This window comes from Sarcophilus harrisii, chromosome 6 (genome assembly GCF_902635505.1).
Source record: "Sarcophilus harrisii chromosome 6, mSarHar1.11, whole genome shotgun sequence".
Classification (NCBI taxonomy): Eukaryota; Metazoa; Chordata; class Mammalia; order Dasyuromorphia; family Dasyuridae; genus Sarcophilus; species Sarcophilus harrisii.
This window is the reverse complement of record NC_045431.1, coordinates 39827191-39851523: the sequence shown is the minus strand read 5'-3', so window position 1 is coordinate 39851523 and position 24333 is coordinate 39827191. Positions and strand designations below refer to the sequence as shown.

The following is a 24333-nucleotide window of genomic DNA, read 5'->3' as shown; positions in this document are numbered from 1 at the left end:
TTTAAGATATCTTGCGACACATCTGAGACTTTTGAGGTCCTCCCTTCTCAACCTCAGCAATACGGTGTAGTAGACAAAGTATTAGACTTAGAAGTCAGGAACATATACTAGCTGTGTGACTCAAAATAAGGAAAGCGGGAAGGAAGAAAGATTATAATAAGCATTTATATCATGCCTATTCTATGACAAGTAGGATGCTAAGCACTTTTTAATAAATATCCCTTTTGATCTTACAAAAATACTGGGAAGTAGGGAGTATGCAGGGATATCACTTCTTACTGGTCCTCCAACTCAGGGCAAAAAATTAAGCAAAAAATTTATTTTCCCCAATATACTTCCTGCTTACCTTATCCCCCATTCACCTTAGGCCTGTACCTCTTAGCTCCTTTTTACAAATTATTATTAAAGCTTTTTAATTTTCAAAACATATGCATGAATAATTTTTCAACATTAACCCTTGCAAAATCTTGTGTTCCAATTTCCTTCCCCTTCTCCCTAACTTTCCACTAGATGGCAAGTAATACAATATATGTTAAACATGGTAAAAAATCTGTTAAATCCAATATATGCATGCATATTTATACAATTATTTTGCTGCACAAGAAAAATCAAATTTTAAAAATGAGAAAAAATGCAAACAACAAAAAAGAGTGAAAATGCTATGTTGTGATCCACATTCAGTTCCCACACTCCTCTCTCTGGATATAAATGGCTCTTTTCATTATAAGATCATTGGAACTGGTCTGGATCATCTCACTGTTGAAAAGATATACCTCCCTCAGAATTAATCATCATATAATCTTCTTGTTGCTATGTCCTATGATCTCCTGGTCCTGCTTACTTCACTCTGCATCAATTCATGTAAGTCTCTCCAGGCCTCTCTGAAATCATCCTGCTGATCTTTTCTTATAGAATAATATTCCATAACATTCATATACCACAATTTACCCAACCATTCTCCAATTGATGGGCATCCACTCAGTTTCTAGTTTCTGGCCACTACAAACAGGACTGCCACAAACATTCTTGCACATACAGGTCCCTTTCCCTTCTTTAGTATCTCTTTGGGATATAAGCCCAGCAGTAGCATTGCAGGATCGAAGGGTTTGCACAGTTTGATAGCCCTTTGGGCATAGTTCCAGATTGCTTTCCAGAATGGTTAGTTTGATGAAGTCAGGGAACCAAATGATGAGGTGCGAGAATTGGGGTGGGAGATCCCCTCTGGTCGGAGGGGCAGGTCCTATGTGAAAGAATTCACAAACCCGAAATTTATGTGGCAAAAGGAATTTTCTTTCCCCTAAGAAGACAGCTTGCTAGAAAGTCAGCCTTCTTAGTGGGCAGGTGTTAAGGACCATGCCTAAGTAAAGGGGCAGGTCAATTCTCCGAGAGCCTCCACAGCTGTGAACATCTGAAGGAATTGCAAAGCAGCCTTTACTGACGCAAGTGTTGCTTGTGGACTGGGAAAATAAATTGGAGGCAGAGGGAAGAGGAGAGAGGTCAGACAACGCAGCAGCCTCTCGGTGGGGATGTCAGAGAACAGCAACTTCCTCTCAATCTCCTCGTATCATCATCATCCTCCATCACCCATCATCATCCATCATCTAACAAGAAGAGATAACAATTCCAGGTACTGGTGTCTGGATTCTGGAAACCACAAGAGCAGCAGATAACAGGCAGAGAATAAGCAAAGGTGGGTTACACTGAGAAGAGAATATCTTCAACAGTGGGCAAGGTCCTGTTTAGAACATCTGTGAAGATTTGGGGTTCAGAGTTGTCTTTTATTATCTGTCTGAGGCTTGGGGCTTCAATTAAAATCAAAATTGAATGAGATTACTTAACTGGGAGTTTGAATCAATGTTGACAATGCCCCAGGCCTAGATTTCCAGTTGAAAAGAGATTTGGGGAAGGATGTTGTCTGGGAAAAGTGTGCTTTTCCAGGGGAGAGTTTTAAGACCCTGAATTACCCTTCCCTCACAAATTAAAGGGGACACAGTTTACATCAGGTTTATTTCACAACTCCACCAACAATGCATTAGGGTTCTAGTTTTTCCACATCCCCTACAATATTTATCATTATCTTTTCCTATCATCTTAATCAATCTGAAAGATGTGTAGTCTATCTCAAGAGTTGTCTTAATTTGCATTTCTTTGATCAATAGTTCTTATGCTTTGACTATTTATCATTTGGAGAATGGCTTAAATATGTATGAATCTGAGCCAATTCTCTATATATTTTAGAAATGAGGCCAGAACCTTTGAATATAAAAATATTTTCCCAGTTTATTGCTTCTCTTCTAATCTTGTCCGCATTAGTTTTGTTTGTACAAAAACTTTTTAACTTGATATAAACAAAAGTATCTTTTTTTTTTTTTTTTTTTTTTTTTTTTTTTTTTTTTACTCAACAATGAATTCCAGTTCTTCTTTGGCCACAAATTCATTCCCTCTTCATAGATTTAAGAAGTAAACTATCCTTTTTGTTCTTCTAATTTGCTTATAATATCTATCACCTCTTAGCTTCTATCCTTTGGAACTTCTGTTCTACTATTAATAACTTGCCAATGGGGATCTCTTCCAGTGACATTACTTCCATATTGCACCCACAGAAACCTGGATTGTTCCCAGGACCCCATGACTTTCTTTTTCCTCAAAGAGTTCAGTACCAACCTCAGGCTCCACTTTCCTAACTGTTGAGGTTGGGAAGGAATTACCATATAATCATTGCCTTCCTACTTGGTCTCTCAAACACCTCCCAGTTCACCAGCTTCCTAAGCTCCTGAGGTCTAAATCTTCACTCTAACCAAGTCACATATTGGAATAATCATATCATTGATCTTACTTTCCATCATCTAAAGTGCTTTATCCTCCTTGTGAGAAATCAATGGACATTTGGTTTCCACAAAAGGTGATGAAAATTAAATTGGAGAAATTACACTTAAATTAGAAAACTAAAACCCACCATGACATTAAGAAATAATCAAGGGAATCTAGGGTGTTGATAATCTTTCCCCCCCCCCCCCCAAATAATGTAAGCTCCAAGGAAGCAGGACTGACTTTTGTAATCAAGGGCTGTTGGCCTGAAATTTGAAGAGAATCTTAGTTCTTTGCCCTAAGCTCCTATTCAGTTACCCTTCCCCCTTTTAGAATGGAAGCTCCTTGGGGCAGGGTTGGGGGAGGGAGGGAGGACAGAAACTAGCTATGTAATTTAGGGTGAAGATTCAGGTTGTATAACTCCAGTAACTTCCAATTAATGGGAAATCAGGGGAGGGACCTGTACTTCCCCATGGGAAATAAAATGCTGCCTTTGGAGTCACAAAGGTGTGCCTACTAATTTAGAGATCCATTCTTGCAAGAATGTAAAATATATCTTTCCTGCATTCACTAATGAGTTAGTGGAGTTTTCCGATAAGATATATTATTTCTTACATCCCAGATCCCAAAGTCCCAAATTCCTTACTTAGAACATTCTCTCATATACTTTTATCTCTTACTTTGAAACCCCACTCCTACTAAATCTTTTTTCCCCCCTCTCCACATTGGGAAGCCCCAGTAAGATTTTGATGGAATACTTGTTAAGTTCTAGGAAAGATATATAGAGAAAAGATGGACTTTTTTGTTGTTGTTTTGGAGTAGACAATGGACAACAGAGCTAGGAAGAAAAGATATGAAATAATGGAGACTATGAGGCAATGTTAAATTATTTTTTGTCATCAGTAAGGAAAGAAGCTTATTAAAACTTCCTCAAACTAGCCCTCATTCTTTTGAGAACAGTTTTGGTCAGCCACACTTTATCTTCCATCACCTTAGAAAACCTGTATCTCCAAAGGCTTCAGTGAACTCTCTTCTCCTAACCAGAGATGGTTGTTGATCCCTAAGGACTGGTGGAATGGTCCCTCAGCTTCCACTTTTACTTTCATGAGGTTTCTAGAGAAGATCTTTGAAGAACTTGTGTTTTCGTCTCAGTTCTTCCATTCTCGAGGCCAAAATCATCATGTAGTCATCCCTACGCAAACAGACTTGCTCTTGTTTCTGTCCTCCTATTATTTCTTCTACATTCTTGGAGGTATTGACGACTTCTCTAATAGCCTTCAGCTCTTGACTGTAGAGAGTCAGCATCTCGCACACAGACTGAAATAATAGGCCACAATGGTTGATGTTAACTACCGAGGACTTAAGTTTCCTCCATTCAGTTTCATAGACATAGCTGAAGGCAGTGATCAGCAGGTGGAAATCTGAGAGGATCAGACGGAAGGTCTGGCCCACGCTGCTGCTGCCTTTGCTAGACATTTTCCTTTGGAAGGCTGGAAATTGTTTGAGCTCCCCAAGCATTTCAGTGAGCTTATTCAGTTTCTTAGAAAGTTTTTTCACCTTGTTCTCCCTGGACGTCAGATTTTCTTCTGTCTTCAAGTGGCATTCAATGTCTAGTGGCAAAGGGCTCAGCTTGGGGTCCAGGAGCTCCTGGAGATCTGAACTGAATACCTTCTGTAGCAGCTTCTCATTTTCCTTCACTAAGTCGTGGCAATTCTTTTCACTTGAAAAGTTTGCATGTCCAGAACCCAGACTTCTGACCAGATCCAGCAACTGTTTAAAGAAACAGAGCTGTCTTTTCACATTGCCATAACCTTTGATGAGATTCTGGTCATCTGGTCCACACAACATCAGTTCGTGACCGATTCTGGCCAGCTCTAGGATTTTCTCTTCAGTTCGGGAATCCTGAAAAGGGGAAAATAATTCTTCAAAAGGAGGGTACAGTCTTCCAAACAACCATTCCAGAATAGTCAGTCGGTAAATTGAAGGGCTGCACAATAGCTGTTTGATTGTTTTCAGTTCAGTGATATAAAGACCCTCAAGGAAGGGACATTTTATGTCCATAAGCCTCTTGAACACATCTAGAATCTCCAAAGTAAGGCAGGGGTCCTCTTCCTCTTCATCCTTTTCTAATTCCTCTACTTCTCCCCATTTTTCCTCTTTTACTATATATTTTTCTTCTTTCTCTTCTTTCTTCTCCTCTTTTTCCCTGTTTATTTGCCAGGCAGGCCCTTTCTCACCACTACTGCCCCAGCTATATGGCCAGGACTCTGCCATCTCTTCCTGACCTAGGATTCTGCTGGTAGGACCTGCCTTTTCATTGGTTGGAGTGAATACTCATTGTGACTAAGTCACTTTACCCCTCCCTAGTTTACCGTTATATCCCCTTCCTCTGGATTAATTTTCTGTCCTTCACAACATTCAGAAGAATTAAACAAATGATCTTTATAGTTAGCTTAAGTCCTGTTCCCCAAGTTCTACAACTTTTCAAACACCAATTCTGTAATACTGCGTCATCTACCCTCTCTAATTCTATATGAATGCCACTGTGTCATTGAAGACAGTCATACAACCATGTTGAATTGACACACTACAAATTTCATGTTATTTCACATTAGCACTCAATTGTCTTCACTACTATAGATCAATCCTTTTATTTTTCATTGGCTCTATCCACAAAGCATTTGTTCAAAATTTTCTCTTATAAAAGTTGCTTTATCAAGCAACTTATACACCCTAAACTATATTCTTTCCTCTCAAAAGTCCTAGGGAAGGATAATATATGTAGATATTAAAACAAGTATCATCCAATTGCATCCTTGAGGTTCAGGACTTTTTTCCCTCCCCCGCCTTTCTAGATACAAGACACTTAGCACAGTATCATGCATATATTGTTTGATTATTTCTCCCTCTTTCTGGTCCGACTGCTCCTTCTCCAAAGAAACCCTTTTATCCCATTTCTAAAATATGTAAAGAACTGTGTCAAATTGATAAGAATACAAGTCATTCCACAACTGATAAATGGTCAAAGGATATGAATAGATAATTTTCAGATGATGAAATTAAAGCTATTTATAGTTATGTGGAAAAAATACTCGATTTCTATTGATTAGAGATATGCAAATTAAAACAACTCTGAGATACTACCTCACACCTCTCAGATTGGCTATGACAGCAAAAGGTAATGATAAATGTTGGAGGGGATGTGGGAAAACTGGGATACTAATACATTGTTGGTAGAGTTGTGAAATGACCCAACCATTCTGGAGAGCAATCTGGAACTATGCCCAAAGGGCTATAAAACTGTGCATTCCCTTTAAGTCAGCAATAGTCTATATCCCAAGAAAATCATAAAGAAGGGAAAAGGACCCACATGTGCAAAAACATCTGTAGCAGCTCTTTTTGTGGTAGCAAAAAACTACAAAATGAATAGATGCCCAGCAATTGGGGAATGAGTGAAAAGCTGTGATACATGAAGGTAATGGTATATTATTGTTCTATTAAAAATAAACAAGCTTACTTTAGAAAGGCCTGGAAAGATTTACTTGAACTGATCCTGAGGAAAACAAGCAGAACCATGAAAACACTGTACACACAATGACAGCAAAAATGTGTGATCACTTATGAACAATTTGGTTTTTCTCAGTGGTTCAATCCCAATAGACTTTGGACAGAAAATTCCATCTGCATGCAGAAAAGGAACTAAGGAGACTGAATGAAAGTCAATACATGCCATGTTCACTTCTTTTTTCTGTGTGTGTGTGTGTGTGTGTGTGTGTGTGTGTGTGTGTGTGTTTTAAATCTCTCACAAGTGTAATGTCTGGGCTAGCTTTCTGGAGGGCCTCAGGATCAGTCAAAGTCCTTGGTCTTTAGGAGAAGTGAAGGAGGTAGGCAAGCTGCCATGTGGCTTGTCAAAGATGGATTCATGAAAAGAGCCATCACATCACTATATCACATCTAAGTATATGTTTATAGAAACATTATCTCATATTGAGTAGTTAATTAGCTTTAAGTACTCTGCTGTTCTGGATTAAAGTACACCTTTTCAGAGTTCTACCCTCTACACCCATGGTTTTTTTTTCTTTTTGACCTGATTTTTCTCTCCCATCATGATTTATAAAGCAAAAACAAAAAATAAACCACACACACACACTTACACTAAGAAACCCCTTTTCCCCCAAATTGTAGGATGGTGCACTAATTTTTAACACCACTTTTCATCATGTTGACCAATAATAGTCTCTTCCTTACAAAGGCTGATCTTGTGTTCTAGTTGTCACTATGGCACTAATAAGTTTTTATCCATCCCTCTAAACTTGATTTGGAGCAAGATCAAGCAAGACTTTTACTGAGGGGAGTTTTATTTACTGCACCAACACATTAAATGTTCCAGAGCTTCTCTTGCTCCCTTATAAAACAAAACAAAATAAAAATACTCATTTGTATTTATATAAAATACTTATTTTATTATTTTTTATTCATTAATATAAAATTGATTTCAGTTAACTCTGATTAAATGTTAGTTATTAAGCAATGGCCAGTCTGCTAAATGACAGCTCAGAAACTGACAATGACATTAATGAAAAGGAATTCTTATTATTACATATAATATATATTATATTATTATTACAACTTATATTATTACAATATATTGTATATTATACATATATATATATATATATATATTCCCATTAAGTTTGAATACATGAACAAATATTATTTTCTCAATGTTCAGTCATTTCTGATTGACATGTCAGGCATATATATATATATATATATATATATTTTTTTTTTTTTCCCTGAGGCAATTGGGGTTAAGTGGCTTGCCCAGGATCACACAGCTAGGAAGTGTTAAATGTCTGAGACCAGATTTGAACTCTGGTTCTCCTGACTTCAGGGTTGATTTCTATCCACTGCACCACCCAGCTGCCCCTATTTGGGGTGTTCTTGGTAAAGATCCTAGAAACAATTTGCCATTTCCTTCTTCAGCTCATTTTACAGATGAGGAAACTAAAGCAGAATCAAGTGACTTGCGTAGTAAGATTTGGATTCTAGAAGATGAGTCTTCCTGACTCTGCCCCAAAATGTTAGTTGTACTTAAGACCAAAAAATATAAAGAGCCCAGCCAGCTTTCCACATGGGTCTCATCTCACAGGACCATAGAGTTAGAGCTATGGAGAACTTACAAATCATCTATTACTTTTACAAATGAGGAGACTGCGGTTCAGGGAGATTAAGCAAACCTCCTGAGTTCTTCCAGGGGATTTGAATGAATGCCCCTAATTCTAAAGCCAATACCCTCTCTACAGCAGCATGCTTTCTGGGGTTGGTGAAAAGAACAGGATATGAGAAGCTCAGCACGTTATGATGGAAATTATCTTTAGGGAACTATTTGAAGTCTCTAGAACAGGCAAGACAGTTATTGATCGGCCCTGAGCTCTACTGAGTCTTCTACCAAGAGGAAGGCAGATGCAGAGAGAAAATAAGACACTATCGCTTCTCTAATGCCTTGGGAAGCTTCAGCCTCATGAGAAAGATTGCTGGTCCACATGCAGGTTTTTCTGGACAGGTTTCCTCTAAGAGAGTAGTGTCATAGAAAGAACGGGGAAACAGTGGCAGTTAATGATACTCCCTCACCACCTTGATTTTCTCACATCCCTGCTATCAGAGGAGGAGGGGCTGCTGATCAAAATTGGCCTAGCAGGGGACCAACTGAGCATTCCTTGAGCCGGGCAGATTAGAAATTCCTTGATGTCACACGCTGAACCCAGAACTCCCCTGCCACGCCACAGAACCAACTCAAACTGGTTCACGTCAACCTCCAGCCGGGTGATCAAACCTGAGATGGCCATGATACACATCATGTGATTGTCCCCAGCCCTGACCTGTGATTTTTGTCTTGATAACCTGATCAGACCATTATGGATTATCCCCACCTTGTAACTTTTATTTTTATAACTCCTGCTGTCCGGGGCCCCCTGATCTCAGTTCTGTGTTCCCATGTATATTTGTCTGCCTTGTTAGAAGGAACAAATCTATGGCTGCAACTGTCTTTCTTAGACTAAAGTCTGAAAAAAGGCACTGGCAATTGGAAGACTGGATTCTTGTCCTGTCAAAGAAAGTTCAATCACCTTTGGGCCTGTTTCCTAATCTGTAAAATTGGGGGAATGAGATTAGGACCTAAAATCATTTCAGTGTAATAGGATTATTAATGAAAGCCTCAGGTATGATCTTGTTGCAGAATAGTGATAGAGGGAGAGAGGAAGTCGGATATTTTCTTTTGGTTTTTAGACTGGATAGGAAACTGTGGGTGATGAACTTCCTCTCCCAATGCAAATCCATACCTGTTCTGCCACTTTTTGTTAAGGAGATTGACCTGGAGCCCAGAGAGAGAAGTAATTTCTCAAAGAAACAGAACCAATATTTGGAAGAAACCAGTTTTCCTGGCTCCGAGTGTTGTGCCACAGTTCCCTTTAGATGTTCTGACCTAGTTTCCCCTTTGTCCTATCTGCTTCAGGCTATAACCTTTCCCTCTTAAAGTTTGATTAAATTACTCTGCCTCAGGTTATAACCATTCCCTCTTAATGTTTGCTAGGATAAAAGTCTTCTATCTTAGACTTTAGGCTATACTTATTCCCTCTTAATTTTTAATGGGATAAAGATCTTTATCCATTTTAGACATCATTAGAATATCAGGTACCTCCCTCCATTGTGTCATCTTAGGTGCCTCCTCCCATTAGGTTACCCCCACCCAGGTACCTCCCCCATTATGTCATTGTTCTTGTTATCCTATAAAAAAGCTTGCTGTCTGATGCTTAGGGCTAGATTCTTTGAGATGATAGTATTGTCCAGCCCTGGGACCCAAACATGGATCCATTGGTCCCAGTATCTCTCTCCATTTAATAAACTATTAAATTGGAACCTAATCTCTGTCTTGCCCAGTTTCTCCGGCATTACATAAGGTCAGCTGTCTACATTAAGTCAGACTGACTGGCTTTTTCAGTACAATTTTTTAAAAAATATATTTTAAATAATACAAGTGTGTAGTATTTCATTATAGTAAGTCATAAAAAACAAGAAAATGTGGATACTTTTTATTCGTTAGCATTGGAGGCTATATGGAATGAACTGAGTTAAGATTCTGATAGGAATGTAGCCTTAAACTATACTTTAATTGTGTCTTGAGACTTTATAATAAAAGTAGAGGTATAACTTAAAAAAAAAAAAGTTCCAGGTAGGTGTGCCTTCCCTTTGGTTTCCCACCACCTCTTTATTAGCATTTAAGTACCTTTTTAAAAGGCAAGTTATTCTTTTGTTTCTAGTATAGATAACCCTGATAAGAATGTAAACCTGGACTCTCCCAAACAATCGAGAAAAGGCCTTACAAGGGTGTGGGGGCTTCTGCTTTCAGGCTATTTAATTTGATCTTTTGCAGTTTTTACTTTCTCAGTTAAAAAAAAAAAAAAAAATACCATGTCAGATGGGAGTTGTTCTTTTTGCTTTTTCCTACTCTGAGAGCCTTTGCTTGTTTTTATGGTTGATACTGGCCCACTCAGATCAGGGGCTCAGTCAGAGATATTTCCTGTTCATGAAGGGATCTTTCCTGTCCTTGGGTGGGTGCCTTATGGGGAGTTTTCCAGTGGCTCTTGGACTTGGCTCAAGGAACTTCTGTTTCCAATAGGTAAAAGCCGGAAGAGAGATACTCCCGAGCAAGCAAAAATTAAGTGGGCTAGCAAAGAGGATTAATTCAAGCCAGAAGATGAGCCAACTGAGAAGTTTGTCAGGTAAATTGTGTACAATCTAGGTAAAGGCAATAACTGGCGAGGAGGAGGAGATACGCTAAGTTTGAGTAAGAGGACTTTCCTCTGCCAAGCAACTGGTGAGCCATCTGGATATTGGGAAAAACCTAAATGGTTAGAGGATTCTCTTGTTTTCATCCAGTAAAATGGGGCGAGTCTTCCTTTAAGAGGATAAGATATTGTGAATTTTAGGTGGTTCTAGGTTTATCTGGTATAGCTCTTTAGGAAGAATTGGGATGAAGTACCAAAATGTATATATAGAGATTAGACATTTGGACAGGTCCCTAACTCACCAGGAGGAACTGTTTATGCCGAGGGTTGGGTGTAAATTCAAAGGAGTCTTCCTTACAGCCCTCTGCTCCTAAGACTTTGGCAGCCAGAACCCTCTTTTTTAGAAGGAAATTTTTCTAAGTTGGCTGAATTACAAAGTAAAAGATCTGGCTGTTTGGAATTTAAAGTGTTTGTTTTTGCACCTAATTAGATTTATGCAAATAGCTTTTAGCTAGAAAGAGGAAGGAATAATTCTGAAATAGGGAAAGTTTTTAACTGCCACACTAAAAAAGAAAAAAAAAAATCAGACTTTTCTGTGGACCTAGAACTGGCCAATTTGAATCTACAGAAATAGTTCAAGTTACACAGTTAAAAAACATTTTTTTTTTTTTTTTTTTTTTAGCAGATTCTGGGGGTTTTGAGACTGTTTTAAGTTTTTTGACATTGTCTATTAGTTAAATTAAGTTGGGTAATTTTTAAAAAATTTTCATAAGATTTTGCTCAAATCAATTCTTTTTTTTTTTTTTTTTTTTTTTTTTAATTTCATAGCTTTTTATTTACAAGTCATGTGTATGGGTAATTTTACAACATTGACAATTGCCAAACCTTTTGTTCCTATTTTTCCCCTCCTTCCCCACCCTCTCCCCCAGATGGCAGGATGACCAGTAGATATTAAATATATTAAAGTATAAATTAGATACACAATAAGTATACATGACCAAACCGTTATTTTGCTGTACAAAAAGAATCTGACTGAAATAGTGTACTATTAGCCTGTGAAGGAAATAAAAAAATGCAGGTGGGCAAAAATATAAGGATTGGGAATTCAGTGTAATGGTTCTTAGTCTTCTCTTTCACTGGGCGTAGGTGGTTCAGTTCATTACTGCTCCATTGGAACTAATTTGGTTCATCTTATTGCTGAAGAGGGCCAGATCCATCAGAATTGGTCATTATATAGTGTTGTTGAAGTATATAATGATCTTCTGGCCCTGCTCGTTTCACTCAGCATCAGTTCATGTAAGTCTCTCTAGGCCTCTCTGAAATCACCCTGTTGGTCATTTCTTACAGAACAATAATATTCCATAATATTCATATACTACAATTTATTCAGCCTTTCTCCAGTTGATGGGCGTCCACTCAGTTTCCAGTTTCTAGCCACTACAAAAAGGGCTGCCACAAACATTCGTGCACATACAGGTCCCTTCCCCTCCTTTAAGATCTTTGGGGTATAAGCCCAGTAGTAACAATGCTGAATCAAAGGGTAAGCACAGTTTGATAACTTTTTGAGCATAGTTCCAAATTGCTCTCCAGAATGGCTGGATGTGTTCACAATTCCACCAACAATGTATCAGTGTCCCTGTTTTCCCACATTCCCCTCCATAAGTTGGGTATTTTTAAGTAGGCCTAATTTACTTGGATTAAAAGCTTTATGAGGGCCAAAACTTGAGGCTTACAGGGGAAAAAAAATTTATAGAAGGAAAAGATCACATTCTCAAATCTGTGGAATCAATCTTGGCTAGGATGGTGTCCCTGGCTGACCTGAATTCTTCTGTTTGTGCTGGTACCCCATCATCTTTGACATGCCCCCCATTTCTGGCATAGAGGATGGGCTAGTCACTGGGTCACAAACCTGTAGGCCAGACACCTGGGTCCAAATTTCTCTCATCTCTTCCCCCAATTTCTTAAAGCCCTATGAACTTGAAAGACCAATTTTCTGCCACCTTAAATTTTGGGGTTGTATGTTTTTAAATTGGAATTCTGATCCTGAAATTGTATGAGAATTACTATTAACTATTACTATTAACTACTACATGCTAAAATTATGAACTTGTTTATTCTGGCATGAGATTTTAAAAATATGTGTGCATTGATATTGAAGTATTGTTACTAGAAATTTAAAGTTAAAAATTTTGGTTCTCTGCTAACTTACCTAAACAGGTCACATGTTTTTATTTCCTAATCAGATAAAATATATTTAAGGTATTATGTTGCTTGTTAATTGTATATTCGGTAATTTGTAAAAAATAGTATGAGCTGTGCTTTTAACATTTTGTCAGCCCAGATGGATGTGTGGTATAAATTTTGTGAAATCAGGCTAATAGTATACTATTTCAAAGTCTTATTCTTTTTGTACAGCAAAATAACTGTTTGGACATGTATACTTATATCATATTTATTTTTTACTTTAACATATTTAACATGTATTGGTCAACCTGCCATCTGGGGAAGGGGTAGGGAGAAGGAGGGGAAAAATTGGAACAAAAGGTTTGGCAATTGTCAATGCTGAAAAATTATCCATGCATATAACTTGTAAATAAAAAGCTATAATAAAAAAATAAAATAAAAAATTTTGTGAAATGTAGTCCAGAGCTTTTTGGGGTACAGCTTCTATGGGAAATGTGGCAGCAAAAACCTTGGGAGTGCTGTAGTTGCACAAATAATGCTGGCTTTTGGATAATAATCTGTGATAACAAAGTTTCTGAGATAATAATGAGGTCCATACCAAATGGCCTCTTCAACTCTATCTCTTAAGACAACTGGTCAATTTTTACTCTAAGCCATAAAATTAGCATATCCGTAACAAGAAACACCTGATCTCTCATCTTTTTCCTATAAATTTATCTTCTTGCTCCTGGTTCTTCGCTAAATCATTTTGGAACTTGGCCCACTTCAATTGGCATTATAGTTACAATAAACTTTGATCCTTGACTTGGTGATTGGTTCAAGTCAGGAAATTCTTTTGAAATTCCTTGAGACTTTTGGGATCCTTTTTGAATCTCAAAAAAGCTCTTCAGAATATTAATCTTATGTACTTTAACATGTTTAACATGTATGAGATTGCCTGCCATCTAGGGGAGGAGATGGACAGAAGGAAGGGAAACACTGGATAAGAAGTGTTTGCGAGGGTCAATGTTGAAAAATTACCTATGCCTATGTTCTGTCAATAAAAAGCGCGCTCTCTCTCTCTCTCTCTCTCTCTCTCTCTCTCTCTCTCTCTCTCTCTCTCTCTCTCTCTCTCTCTATCTATATATATATATATATATATATATATATATATATATATATAGAAATTTTTTTAAAGAATATTATTTTTTAAAATTTTTAATAGCTTTTTATTTACAAGTTATATGCATGGGTAATTTTACAGCATTGACAATTGCAAAACCTTTTGTTCCAATTTTTCCCTCCTTCCCCCCACCCCTTCCCCCAGATGGCAGGATGACCAATACATGCTAAATCTATTAAAGTATAAATTAAATACAATATAAGTATACGTGTCCAAACCGTTATTTTGCTGTATAAAAAGAATCGGACTCTGAAATGGTGTACAATTAGCCTGTGAAGGAAATCAAAGATGCAGGTGGGCAAAAATATAGGGATTAGGAATTCAATGTAATGGTTCTTCGTCATCTCCCAGAGTTCTTTCTCTGGGTGTAGCTGGTTCAGTTCATTACTGCTCCATTGAAACTGAGTTGGTTCATCTCATTGCTGAGGATGGCCAGGTCCATCAGAATTGGTCATCATATGCTATTGTCTAATGATCTCCTGGCCCTGCTCATCTCACTCAGCATCAGTTCTTGTAAGTCTCTCCAGGCCTTTCTGAAATCATCCTGTTGGTCATTTCTTACCGAACAATAATATTCCACAACATTCATATACCACAGTTTATTCAACCATTCTCCAACAGATGGGCATCCACTGGCTCTAAAATATTTAGGTTAGGTTTTAATGAAATGACAACAGTGGGGAAATTGAAATATAGGACATGGGTAGAAGTTTTTCCTTGAGCTCTGCTGCTTTAAGAAGGGTTAGTGGAATAACATTGGAACAAATTATATCTAAGTATGCATTGGTAGATTATTGATTCTGATAATAGAACATACTTCTAAAGACTTCTAAAGTCTTATAAAAACTAATGGGGAGGGATTGCAAATTGAATGGCAATTCCATACACCTGGGCAACTGCCCTCATCAAGGAAATTGAGAATAATAAATCAGATTCTTAAGAAACAGATTATTAAATTGATATTAGAGACTAAATTGTCTTGGACTAAATGTTTGCCTATTGCTTTGTTAGAAGAATTAGGACTGTTCCCAGAAGTGACCTGGGATTTTTCCCATATGAGATGCTGTTTAGTTTACTTTTATATGAGAAGGGGGAAAAAAAAAAAAAAAAAAAAAAGATCCTCTTTTGAAACAAAGGATAAGTTTTTTTTTTTTTTTTTTTTTTTTTTTGTTTTTTTTAAATTATATACTGGCTATGTTCCCATCCTTTCTTCTTAGCCTTTAGGAAACAAGGATTACTAATCCAGAGAACACCTTTGGAGTTTGCAGTTTGTAGGAGAGTGAATGCTTACTAAGTCCTGGAAGAAGCAGAGTGGGAAAAATCTTACCATATGTTACAGATGATTGAGACTGAACTCTGGAGGCTAAGAAAACCAGACTTGAAGGACCTGTGGTAGAATCTCAAGAATGGATTGTGTTTTTTGTTTTTTTTTTTTAATTTAATAGCCTTTTATTTACAGGGTATATACATGGGTAACTTTACAGCATTAACAATTGCTGGAACCTCTTGTTCCAATTTTTCACCTCTTATCCCCCCACTCCCTCCCCTAGATGGCAGGATGACCAGTAGATGTTAAATATATTAAAATATAAATTAGATACACAATAAGTATACCTGACCAAAACGTTATTTTGCTGTAGAAAAAGAATCAGACTCTGAAATATTGTACAATTAGCTTGAGAAGGAAATCAAAAATGCAGGTGGGCATAAATATAGGGATTGGGAATTCAATGTAATGGTTTTTAGTCATCTCCCAGAGTTCTTTTTCTGGGCATAGCTGGTTCAGTTCATTACTGCTCCATTAGAAATGATTTGGTTGATCTCGTTGCTGAGGATGGCCTGGTCCATCAGAACTGGTCATCATATAGTATTGTTGTTGAAGTATATAATGATCTCCTGGTCCTGCTCATTTCACTCAGCATCAGTTCGTGTAAGTCTCTCCAGGCCTTTCTGAAATTATCCTGTTGGTCATTTCTTACAGAACAGTAATATTCCATAATTTTCATATACCACAATTTATTCAGCCATTCTCCAACTGATGGACATCCATTCAGTTTCCAGTTTTTCAAGAATGGATTGTTAAGGACAATTTATAGCTTTTAAATTTGACTTTGAAATTAGGAATGTTTTGGTGGGAGGTTAAAATGTTTGTGCTTTGAAAAATTTTTTAACAATATTGATGCTGTTCCTGTTTATATTTTATAGGGACTCCTCAATTGGAGGAAGTTGAATTAACATTTTTTAGGATGAAGAAATTATTAATGTTAATTCTGATAGGATTTTTTTAATGTGAAATTAGGACAGTATATTCTATATTTTATGTGAATTTTAATTGGTTGTATTGAATCGTTTTAAAGCTGTTCCCATTGTTTAGGGAAATTCTGAGAACGATAATCTATCTTTGTCCCTTTGAACTGAACATGGTTAATACCTGAATATGTTTTGATATATATTGGTTATTTAGCATCTTAAAGTAAAATGATTTGTGTAATGTTGAATTGAAAATCCGTCTACTTAGATATGAAGATAAACTGTGAACTTTCTCCTGATGAATCTTACTGTTATCAATGTAAGTAGGTATAGTCAATACTTATTTTGGATATGTGATCCTTGAGAGCTAAATTCACCTGAAGTTTTGATTAATAAGACTTGATATCTGAGATGACATCTCTTGGGACTGTAGTTGATATTATTTGGAGTTTTGAATAAAGATATGATTGTCTGATGGATCATTAAACCAGTAATCCACAATCTGAAGGGAATATGCTACAAGCTACTGAAATCAATGTGCTCCTGAATTTTTACAAGTAGAAGTTAGCATCTGGGCAAGAGTTAGAAGGAAAACCTTGACCTCTCCTTAAGGTGAGATCCTTCTGACTCAGTTTTCTAGTGATGGTCTTCTGAACAAGAACCCTCCCGATTATTCTTGAGTCTGGCTATAAGGTGGAAATATTAAACTGAGCTAAGTATCCTTTATCTTCTCATCTGCGCACTTTCAAGCTGAGACCTTAAGAATCAGTTTTTGATTATAATCTTTTCCCTGTTTTTTCCTCTTATGGTAAATTTCTATAATCAGATTAAGTGTTTAGTGGATGTAAAATCTTGCATTTTCTTACCTGCAAATGTGGTCATTATATTCTAAATAAGTAAATAAATGAATATTTGGCCTAGTCATCTATCTGTTGCTAGATGGATATATCTGTTTCTTTTAGTATTTTGGTTGTTGCAGATAGGGATTTTTATTTGTATCCCTAATTACTAAGGACACAAATGGTTGGGATGATGCCTCCAGATAAGTGACAGAATCCCAATTTGAATGTTGAATAGGCTCATTAGATTCTAGGCCAGGTTGCAATAATTACTAATCAGATGACAAAGGCACTGGATTTATTATAGACTTAGCAAGGAAAGGACTTGTACAAGTTCCTCAATGGAACTCAAAATTACCCAGGAGAAAGGAAGCACCGCATGAGGTTGGAGTATTCCCTTAGCTGGCAGGCTAAATCCTGAAAGGGACTGAGCAACCTGAAGAGTTAGTTGTAAGAAGGAGAAGTGAGGTCAGTTTGTGTTAGTGGTGAGAAGAATTGGGGTGCGAAATCCCAAAGGTCCTATACTAGAGAATTTGTAAACCCGGAATCTGTGGGTCAAAAAGGGATTTATTGGCACTGAGAAGCCACCTTGCTAGGAAGACAGACTTCTCAGTGGGCAAAAGGTCCTCTTAGGAAGATAGCAGAGGTTAACACTGAGAAGATAATATCTTCACCAGTGGGCAAAGTCTGTTAAAATATCTGCAAAGATATCTGGGCATGTAGCCCTAGATATATTGGGCTTGCTTTGATCTTTGGCCTGGAGAAAGGGACCAATTCCTGAGACTGATTTTTCAATTCAATTTAAAATTGAGTAAGATTACTTAACTGGGAGTTTGAGCCACTCAGTAAGGCTATCAGGCCGAGATCTCCAACTGTGAGACCACTTAACTTGAGTAAAGTATTGTCTGGGAAAGGTATGCTTTTCCCAGGGGAGAGCTTGAGACCCCAAATCACCCTTTTACAGATTAAAGGGGACACAGTTTCAGGGTCCCCCTCCCACGTTATATTAAGAAGGCATATTGGAGTTAGGAGAGATACCACATGGTATGGGGGAAAGGAAATACTGTAAATCACAATGCTGTGGTGAGCTGACCCAGAGGAAAGTGGCCCATAAATAGATTTTATAGAGAATATTTAATCTCAGGGACAAGATTGGGGATTTCCATAGAAGAAAGATTGAGCAACCTGGAGAGGAAGTACATTTAGACATTGGAGACTGAGAACAAGATGGTTGAGAAAATGTATCAAAAATAGTGTGAGGGATCTTCAAAGATTAATAAATAAAAGAGGAGGGATTGTAAGGATTGTGGCTCCAAGCAAGCAGGGTAGACTGAGGCAGGGGCAGAGTCTGAACACTGAGATTGTGAAGGGACTATTAACCTGGTTCTGACAGGGTGGGGGGTGAGGACCATATATTCTTTTTTTTTTGTTTTGTTTTTTTTTTTTGAGGACCATATATTCTTGATGACTTGGGAGGAGTTAGGAGCTAGCAAGTCTTAACTCCCCCTTATCTTGAGTTTACTTATTTACAATGTATAACCTTAGAGTAACTAGCTCTAAATTATATCAATCCTAATGATTAGGAGGGGCTTGCAACCAAGGGTAATAAGGCAGGACAGTTAGGGAAACTGAGTCAGGGCAATAAAAGGGAACTGTGGCACAACACTTGGTGAGGGCCCTGGATTGTAATGGGAGACCTTAGTCTTTTTACATTAAGATGTTCAACACGTCTCAGTTTGATTGAAGCAACTGCTCATTCCATCATTAAGGCTAGGTAAGAAAGAAATTAAGCAGAGTTGTCTTATTTAAAAAACCCCAACAATCTGAGAGGGGAAGAATCTCAAAGTTTCTGGTCAAAATAGCAGTAACTGCTAATTACATGAACTCTGGGGCCAAAAGAAAGATCCAGTGGGGCTTAGCCTGGGACCTTTTATTGGCCAATCAAGGAGAGCCAGCATGACTTGAGAATAAGGCATGGTCCTTAAGAAAGAAATTTAATCCATGAACCCCAGAGACATCAAGGAAGGAAAGAAGTTCACTGGGTTGTCCAGTTCTCAGAGGGACAGCTCCCATTCAGATTATTTGTTCTTCCTGCTAGAAGAGGACCACCTTGCAAAGCCCTCCCTCCCTTGCTTATTCATTTACATTCAAACCCCCCCCCCAAAAAAAAAAAAAAAAAAAAACAAAACCTTAACATAATGAAGGAAATAAAGAAAACTGCCTGGAACTTCTAAACATAGGAAATGAAATTCTATTTGAAAAAATTCACGGATTGCTTCCAGGAAAATGAAAATGTAAAAACAAAACCAGACTGCAAACTCCTAGACATATAGTGATTAAATTTCTGAGTTTAATTCAGAAACAAATTTTCTAAGCTATCAGGAGAATGATCTTCAGATACAAAGGAAAGGATATTTAAATAATGCAAGACTAATCTGTATCCATTAGAAAAAGGGTGAGAGTGGAATAATGTGTTCTGAATGATCACGGTGCTTCAGATGCATCTTAGGGTAATGTATCTACAAATCTGAGTTTAACCATACTGGACAAAAGATAGATGTTTAATAATAAAGCTGTATTTGAAACATCTTTTAAAAATAAGACTGAAACTAAAGGAATTTTTTGCTTCTCAAATATCCCACAGAACAGAAAAGCAGGAAGAGTGATCAGTAAGGGCAGCAAGAGACATTAAAAAACTGCTTTCTCAATGTATACAAAAAGGGGTGAAAACAAAAATCTGGCTGAGGTAATAGTGAAGAGGTGGACAAGGACATTATGAACAGAACCTGATAATACCCTCCCTGAAGTGAATCTATGTTTTACTTTTAGGGCATTACAATATAAAAGGGCATATAAGAAGGAAGGGGGAAGAGGGACATGAACAGAAATGAGGGATGTCCTTGGGTCAAATCCAGAGCTAGCAAAGAAAGGGAAGTTAATCTGGTGGATGGGAGAGGAGGAGGGAAAGACTGAAAAGGGAAAGGAGGCTTACTTTGAAGTTGGGAGAGGGTTCAATTAATGGATGCTTCTGTGGGTGAAGAGAGCTGGTTGGTAAATAGAAATGAAGATCTTACATTGGATGAGACTTGGGACACTTGGTACTTGAAAAGTCTACTCATCCTTAGGGGCAGGAGTTGGAATGTTGAGGTTGAGAAAGGACCCCCACCAAAAGGTTGGGGGTCACAGACTGGTGTCCAGAGGCGTCTCAAAAGAATTTGCAGACTTGAATCCATATCCAACTCAAGAGGGTGTGAAGTTTATTGTAATTATAATGCCAATTGAAGCAGGCTAAATGTTCAAGAATTTAGCAAGAAACTGGAAGGAAACATATTTATCCAGTTCTTCATGTCATTGATATGCTAATTTTATGTTGTAGAGGTAGAACTGAGGAGTGGTCTCAGGAATCTGGTTATCACTGACCAGCAGACCTAGGACTATCCTAAAGCCACAAAACTTGAAATCATTGACAGACACTGTAAGAACAATTGTTTCAGGATCACTAGTCTATCTTCCCTAAAGCATTCTTAGATCAGAGGGCCTCAGGATCACAGATTCCAAAGCCAGAAGATTTAGAATCACTGATAGATTGTTAGAACAGAAGCACCTTAAAATTATTGCTGTGTCCCCTAGAAGTGATATCACATCAACAACATCTGGGAGAAATTGAAGAGATAGCATGGACACAGAAGATTTCCTAGAAAATGTAGAAAAAAAGTTCAAGATAATGGTATAGGTCACTTGTGAGCTGCTTTATCAGACATGGTACTAAAGGAGCCTTATCAAGGAGCAATATTTTCTGACTCAGTAACCGGCATTGTTCTCAAAATGAGAAAAAGTGCCTCAAGGGGAGGGCCTAGAATAGAGACCTTAGAAAATTTTGATGAAGATTACAGAAAAGATCAGATAATTATAAAGGTCATGAATCAAAGAATAAGGATCTAGAATAAAGAAAAAGAAGAATAATGAACTGAGAAAAATTCTCTTTGGAATGGGGTACAAAAAATGAAATTTAAAAACTAAGGAAGAAGTTTAAGTTGAAGAGGAAGAGAAGAAGAATTTATTTTACTGGGAGGAAAAAAAGAGGAGAGAAATATATAACCAGAAAAAGGCTGGAGAGAAAAAAGCAACTAATAAAACCTAAAAGGAAAGGAGAATCAATTGAAAAGTAGGGAACAGGGGGATAAGAATCAGTAGAAATAGGGTGACCATAAAAAAAAAAAAAAGATAGCAGTCCTCCTTGAAACAGAATGCTTGAAAGCTTAAATTGCTTTTCCAACAAAAAAAAAAATTAAATTTTTCTGTGTCTTTCAGTCTTTCTGGGAAATTGAGTCAGGATATAGAAGAATATGAAGTGGTTATACAGTTGATTTAGATAGATCCACTGATAGGCTCCTGAGGTCAGTATGGTAACTACTTCTACTAAAATTATTTTGCTAAAAGGCTGAATTTGAAGTTTCTAAAATCTTAAATATGGGAAATAATTCCTTAAAAGTTGTCACCTTTATTTAAATTTGTCATTTTTGCTGTGAACAAACATTAACAAACATGAACAAACATTTACATTGTTGTCATCCTTGTATATATTATTCTTTGGTTTTGATAATTTTGCTTTGCATTAGTTCATAAAAATCTCATGTATCTCTGAATTTCTCATTTATAATTTCTTACTGAACCATTTTAATTCATTATATTCATGTTACTTTCCCCCTCCCCCTCCCACTTTTAGCGATTCAATGATTGATTTGACATTTACTTTGTATTTCTCATACATTTTATTTCAGTCTTGGTGTTTTTTCATTGAATGCCCCTATTGCCTGGAATACTGTGTTCTTATTTCTGCATCTCAAACACTGCCCCACCCTCTTTCACCCCCCCAAATCTCAGCTCAAATGCCACCTGCTGAAGGACTTCCCTCCCTGGTCTTTCCCTGCCTCCCCTCCTCCCAAAGCTACCTTAAATGTTTTTTAAAAAATATGATTATACACATACATATATGTGCACACACATTTATATATACATGGGTGTGTGTATGAACAGGAGAAATATAAAACTAAATATAAACTTCTGAGAAGAGGAATCGTCTTATCTTTTAGTTTGTATTCCCATTGAATAGAACACTGTTTGGGCCATTTGTTGACTGCCATCTCTTTGCCACTCTTGGGTGCTTCTATGAATATTTCTGTATTTATTGGATTGTTGCTTATATCTTTTATTTTTCTAGAGTCTATGCTCAGTAGTAGGGAAATTTGCTTTTTAGATTTTTTTTTTTTTTTATAAATGCATGATAAAGTCAATATACATACCTTTTGGGAGTGGGGCTAACGATCAACAAATACCAGGCTTATTTATAAGTATACACTTGGAATGTTATTTTTTGTTTGTTTCCTCTTTGCTAATTTTCTTTATTTGTGCACTTACATATTTGGATACCTAGATTTGATAATGAAGTTACAATATCAAACATTATTGCATTATAATTCTTGTGCTTTACTCTTTGTCTTTTAAAACCCAGGTTGAAGAGGAAGAAAAATGGGTATGACTTGGAGTCAAAAAAAACTATTCCTTCATCTCATCTGACACTGCAATCTAATAGAAACATAGTAGACCTGACCTGACATAAAAAGGACAAACTTCAGTCTAGTAAGATAGTATCTCTGTCCAAACTAAGTAAGTCTACATTCACCAAGGTGAAGTAAGGTTTGCACTTAGCCAGACTCCTGTTTTGTTTTTTTTTCCTAATTGTAAATAGTATTTCCCCCCTTCCCCAATACATAAAAAGATAGGTTTTAATATTCACCTTTGCAAAACCTTGTGTTCCAGATTTTTCTTTCTCTTTCCCTTTTGCCCTCTCAAGACAGCAATCTAAAATAAATAAAATATGTGCAATTCTTCTAAATATATTTCCATATACACCATGTTGTACAAGAAAAATCAGATTAAAAGGGAAATTGGAGAATTACTAATTGTTCATGGGTAGGTAGAGACAATACAATAGAAGTGACAATTTTACCTACTTCATTAAATGCCATCCCAATTAAATTACCAAAAACAATTTTACTGAGCTAGAAAAAATAAAAACAATTCATTTGAAAAGTACAAAAGGTCAAGAATATCAAAGGAATTAGTGAAAAAAAAATAATAGAGGATTAGCAGCATCAGATTTCAAACTATAAAGCAGTAATTATCAAAACTATTTTGTATTGACTAAGACATAGAAAGGTAGATTAGCGGAATAATTTATCAGTGAACAAAAGAGAGCATTGTAAGGTATAAAATGAATTTTAATTACATTAAATTAAAAAGTTGTACAAATAAAACTAATATAGCCAATCTCAGAGGGAAAACAGAGAAATTGGGAGAAAATTTTTATAGATACTTTCTCAGATAAAAGGTTTTGTATCTTAAATATATAAAGAATTTGTCAAATTTATAAGAATATGAGTCAGCCCCCAACTGATAAAGTATAAGAACAGGCAGTTTTTGAATAAAGAAATAAAAACTATCTATAATTATGAAATGTAAATTAAAACAATTTTGAGACATTATCTTAAACTATCAGATTGGCTAGAATTATATATGAGAAAAATGACAAGTATTGGAAACATGGCAAAATTGAAAAACTAATTCACCCATTTTGGAGAGCTCATTATACCTAGAGTTATAAAACTGTACCTTTTGACCCATTAGTACCACTATTCAGTCTGCTTCCTGGGGTGATCAGGGTAAAAAGGAAAAGAACTTTTTTATTGGAAAATATTAATGGCAGCTCTGTTTCTTAAAAAAACAAAAACAAAAACATTATGATTTAAGCTTGGCCCAGTCTTTCTGCCTTCTTTATAGAAGTGTGATGTTAACATTCTCTCAGACTTCATTGATGGGTGGGCTATGATGCTGTGCTGTTCTTGGGAATGTTGTAGGAATAATTTATTGGAAACTCCAATAGCAGGAGAGATCCCATATTTTTCTTTTTCTTTTTTTTTTTAATTTAATATCCTTTTATTTACAGGATATATGCATGGGTAATTTTACAGCATTAACAATTGCCAAACCTCTTGTTCCATTTTTTCACCTCTTACCCCCCACCCCCTCCCCCAGATGGCAGGATGACCAGTAGATGTTAAGTACATTAAAATATAAATTAGATACACAATAAGTATACATGACCAAAACATTATTTTGCTGTACAAAAAGAATCAGACTCTGAAATATTGTACAATTAGCTTGTGAAGGAAATCAAAAATGCAGGTGGGCATAAATATAGGGATTGGGAATTCTATGTAATGGTTTTTAGTCATCTCCCAGA

General features: G+C 36.7%; 1 protein-coding gene and 1 long non-coding RNA gene across 2 annotated transcripts; one reads left to right on the top strand and one right to left on the bottom strand.

The window, feature by feature from the left end:
- Positions 1 to 3684: 3684 nt before the first annotated feature.
- Positions 3685 to 5112, bottom strand: LOC100922758 (HAUS augmin-like complex subunit 7). The gene has a single exon (XM_003773239.3). It carries the CDS (start codon positions 5080 to 5082, stop codon positions 3922 to 3924), a length of 1161 nt encoding a protein of 386 aa, XP_003773287.1. The 5' UTR covers positions 5083 to 5112; the 3' UTR covers positions 3685 to 3921.
- Positions 5113 to 9712: 4600 nt separating this feature from the next.
- On the top strand, positions 9713 to 22800 carry LOC105750903. The gene is made up of 3 exons (XR_001121284.2): positions 9713 to 10589; positions 21342 to 21427; positions 22543 to 22800. It is a non-coding gene; the product is annotated as an uncharacterized LOC105750903 (long non-coding RNA).
- The last annotated feature ends 1533 nt before the right edge of the window (positions 22801 to 24333 follow it).

What these genes read in the sequence shown, in the direction of transcription:
- LOC100922758 (XM_003773239.3), bottom strand. Translation starts at nt 5,082, where the DNA reads ATGGCAGAGTCCTGGCCATATAGCTGGGGCAGTAGTGGTGAGAAAGGG.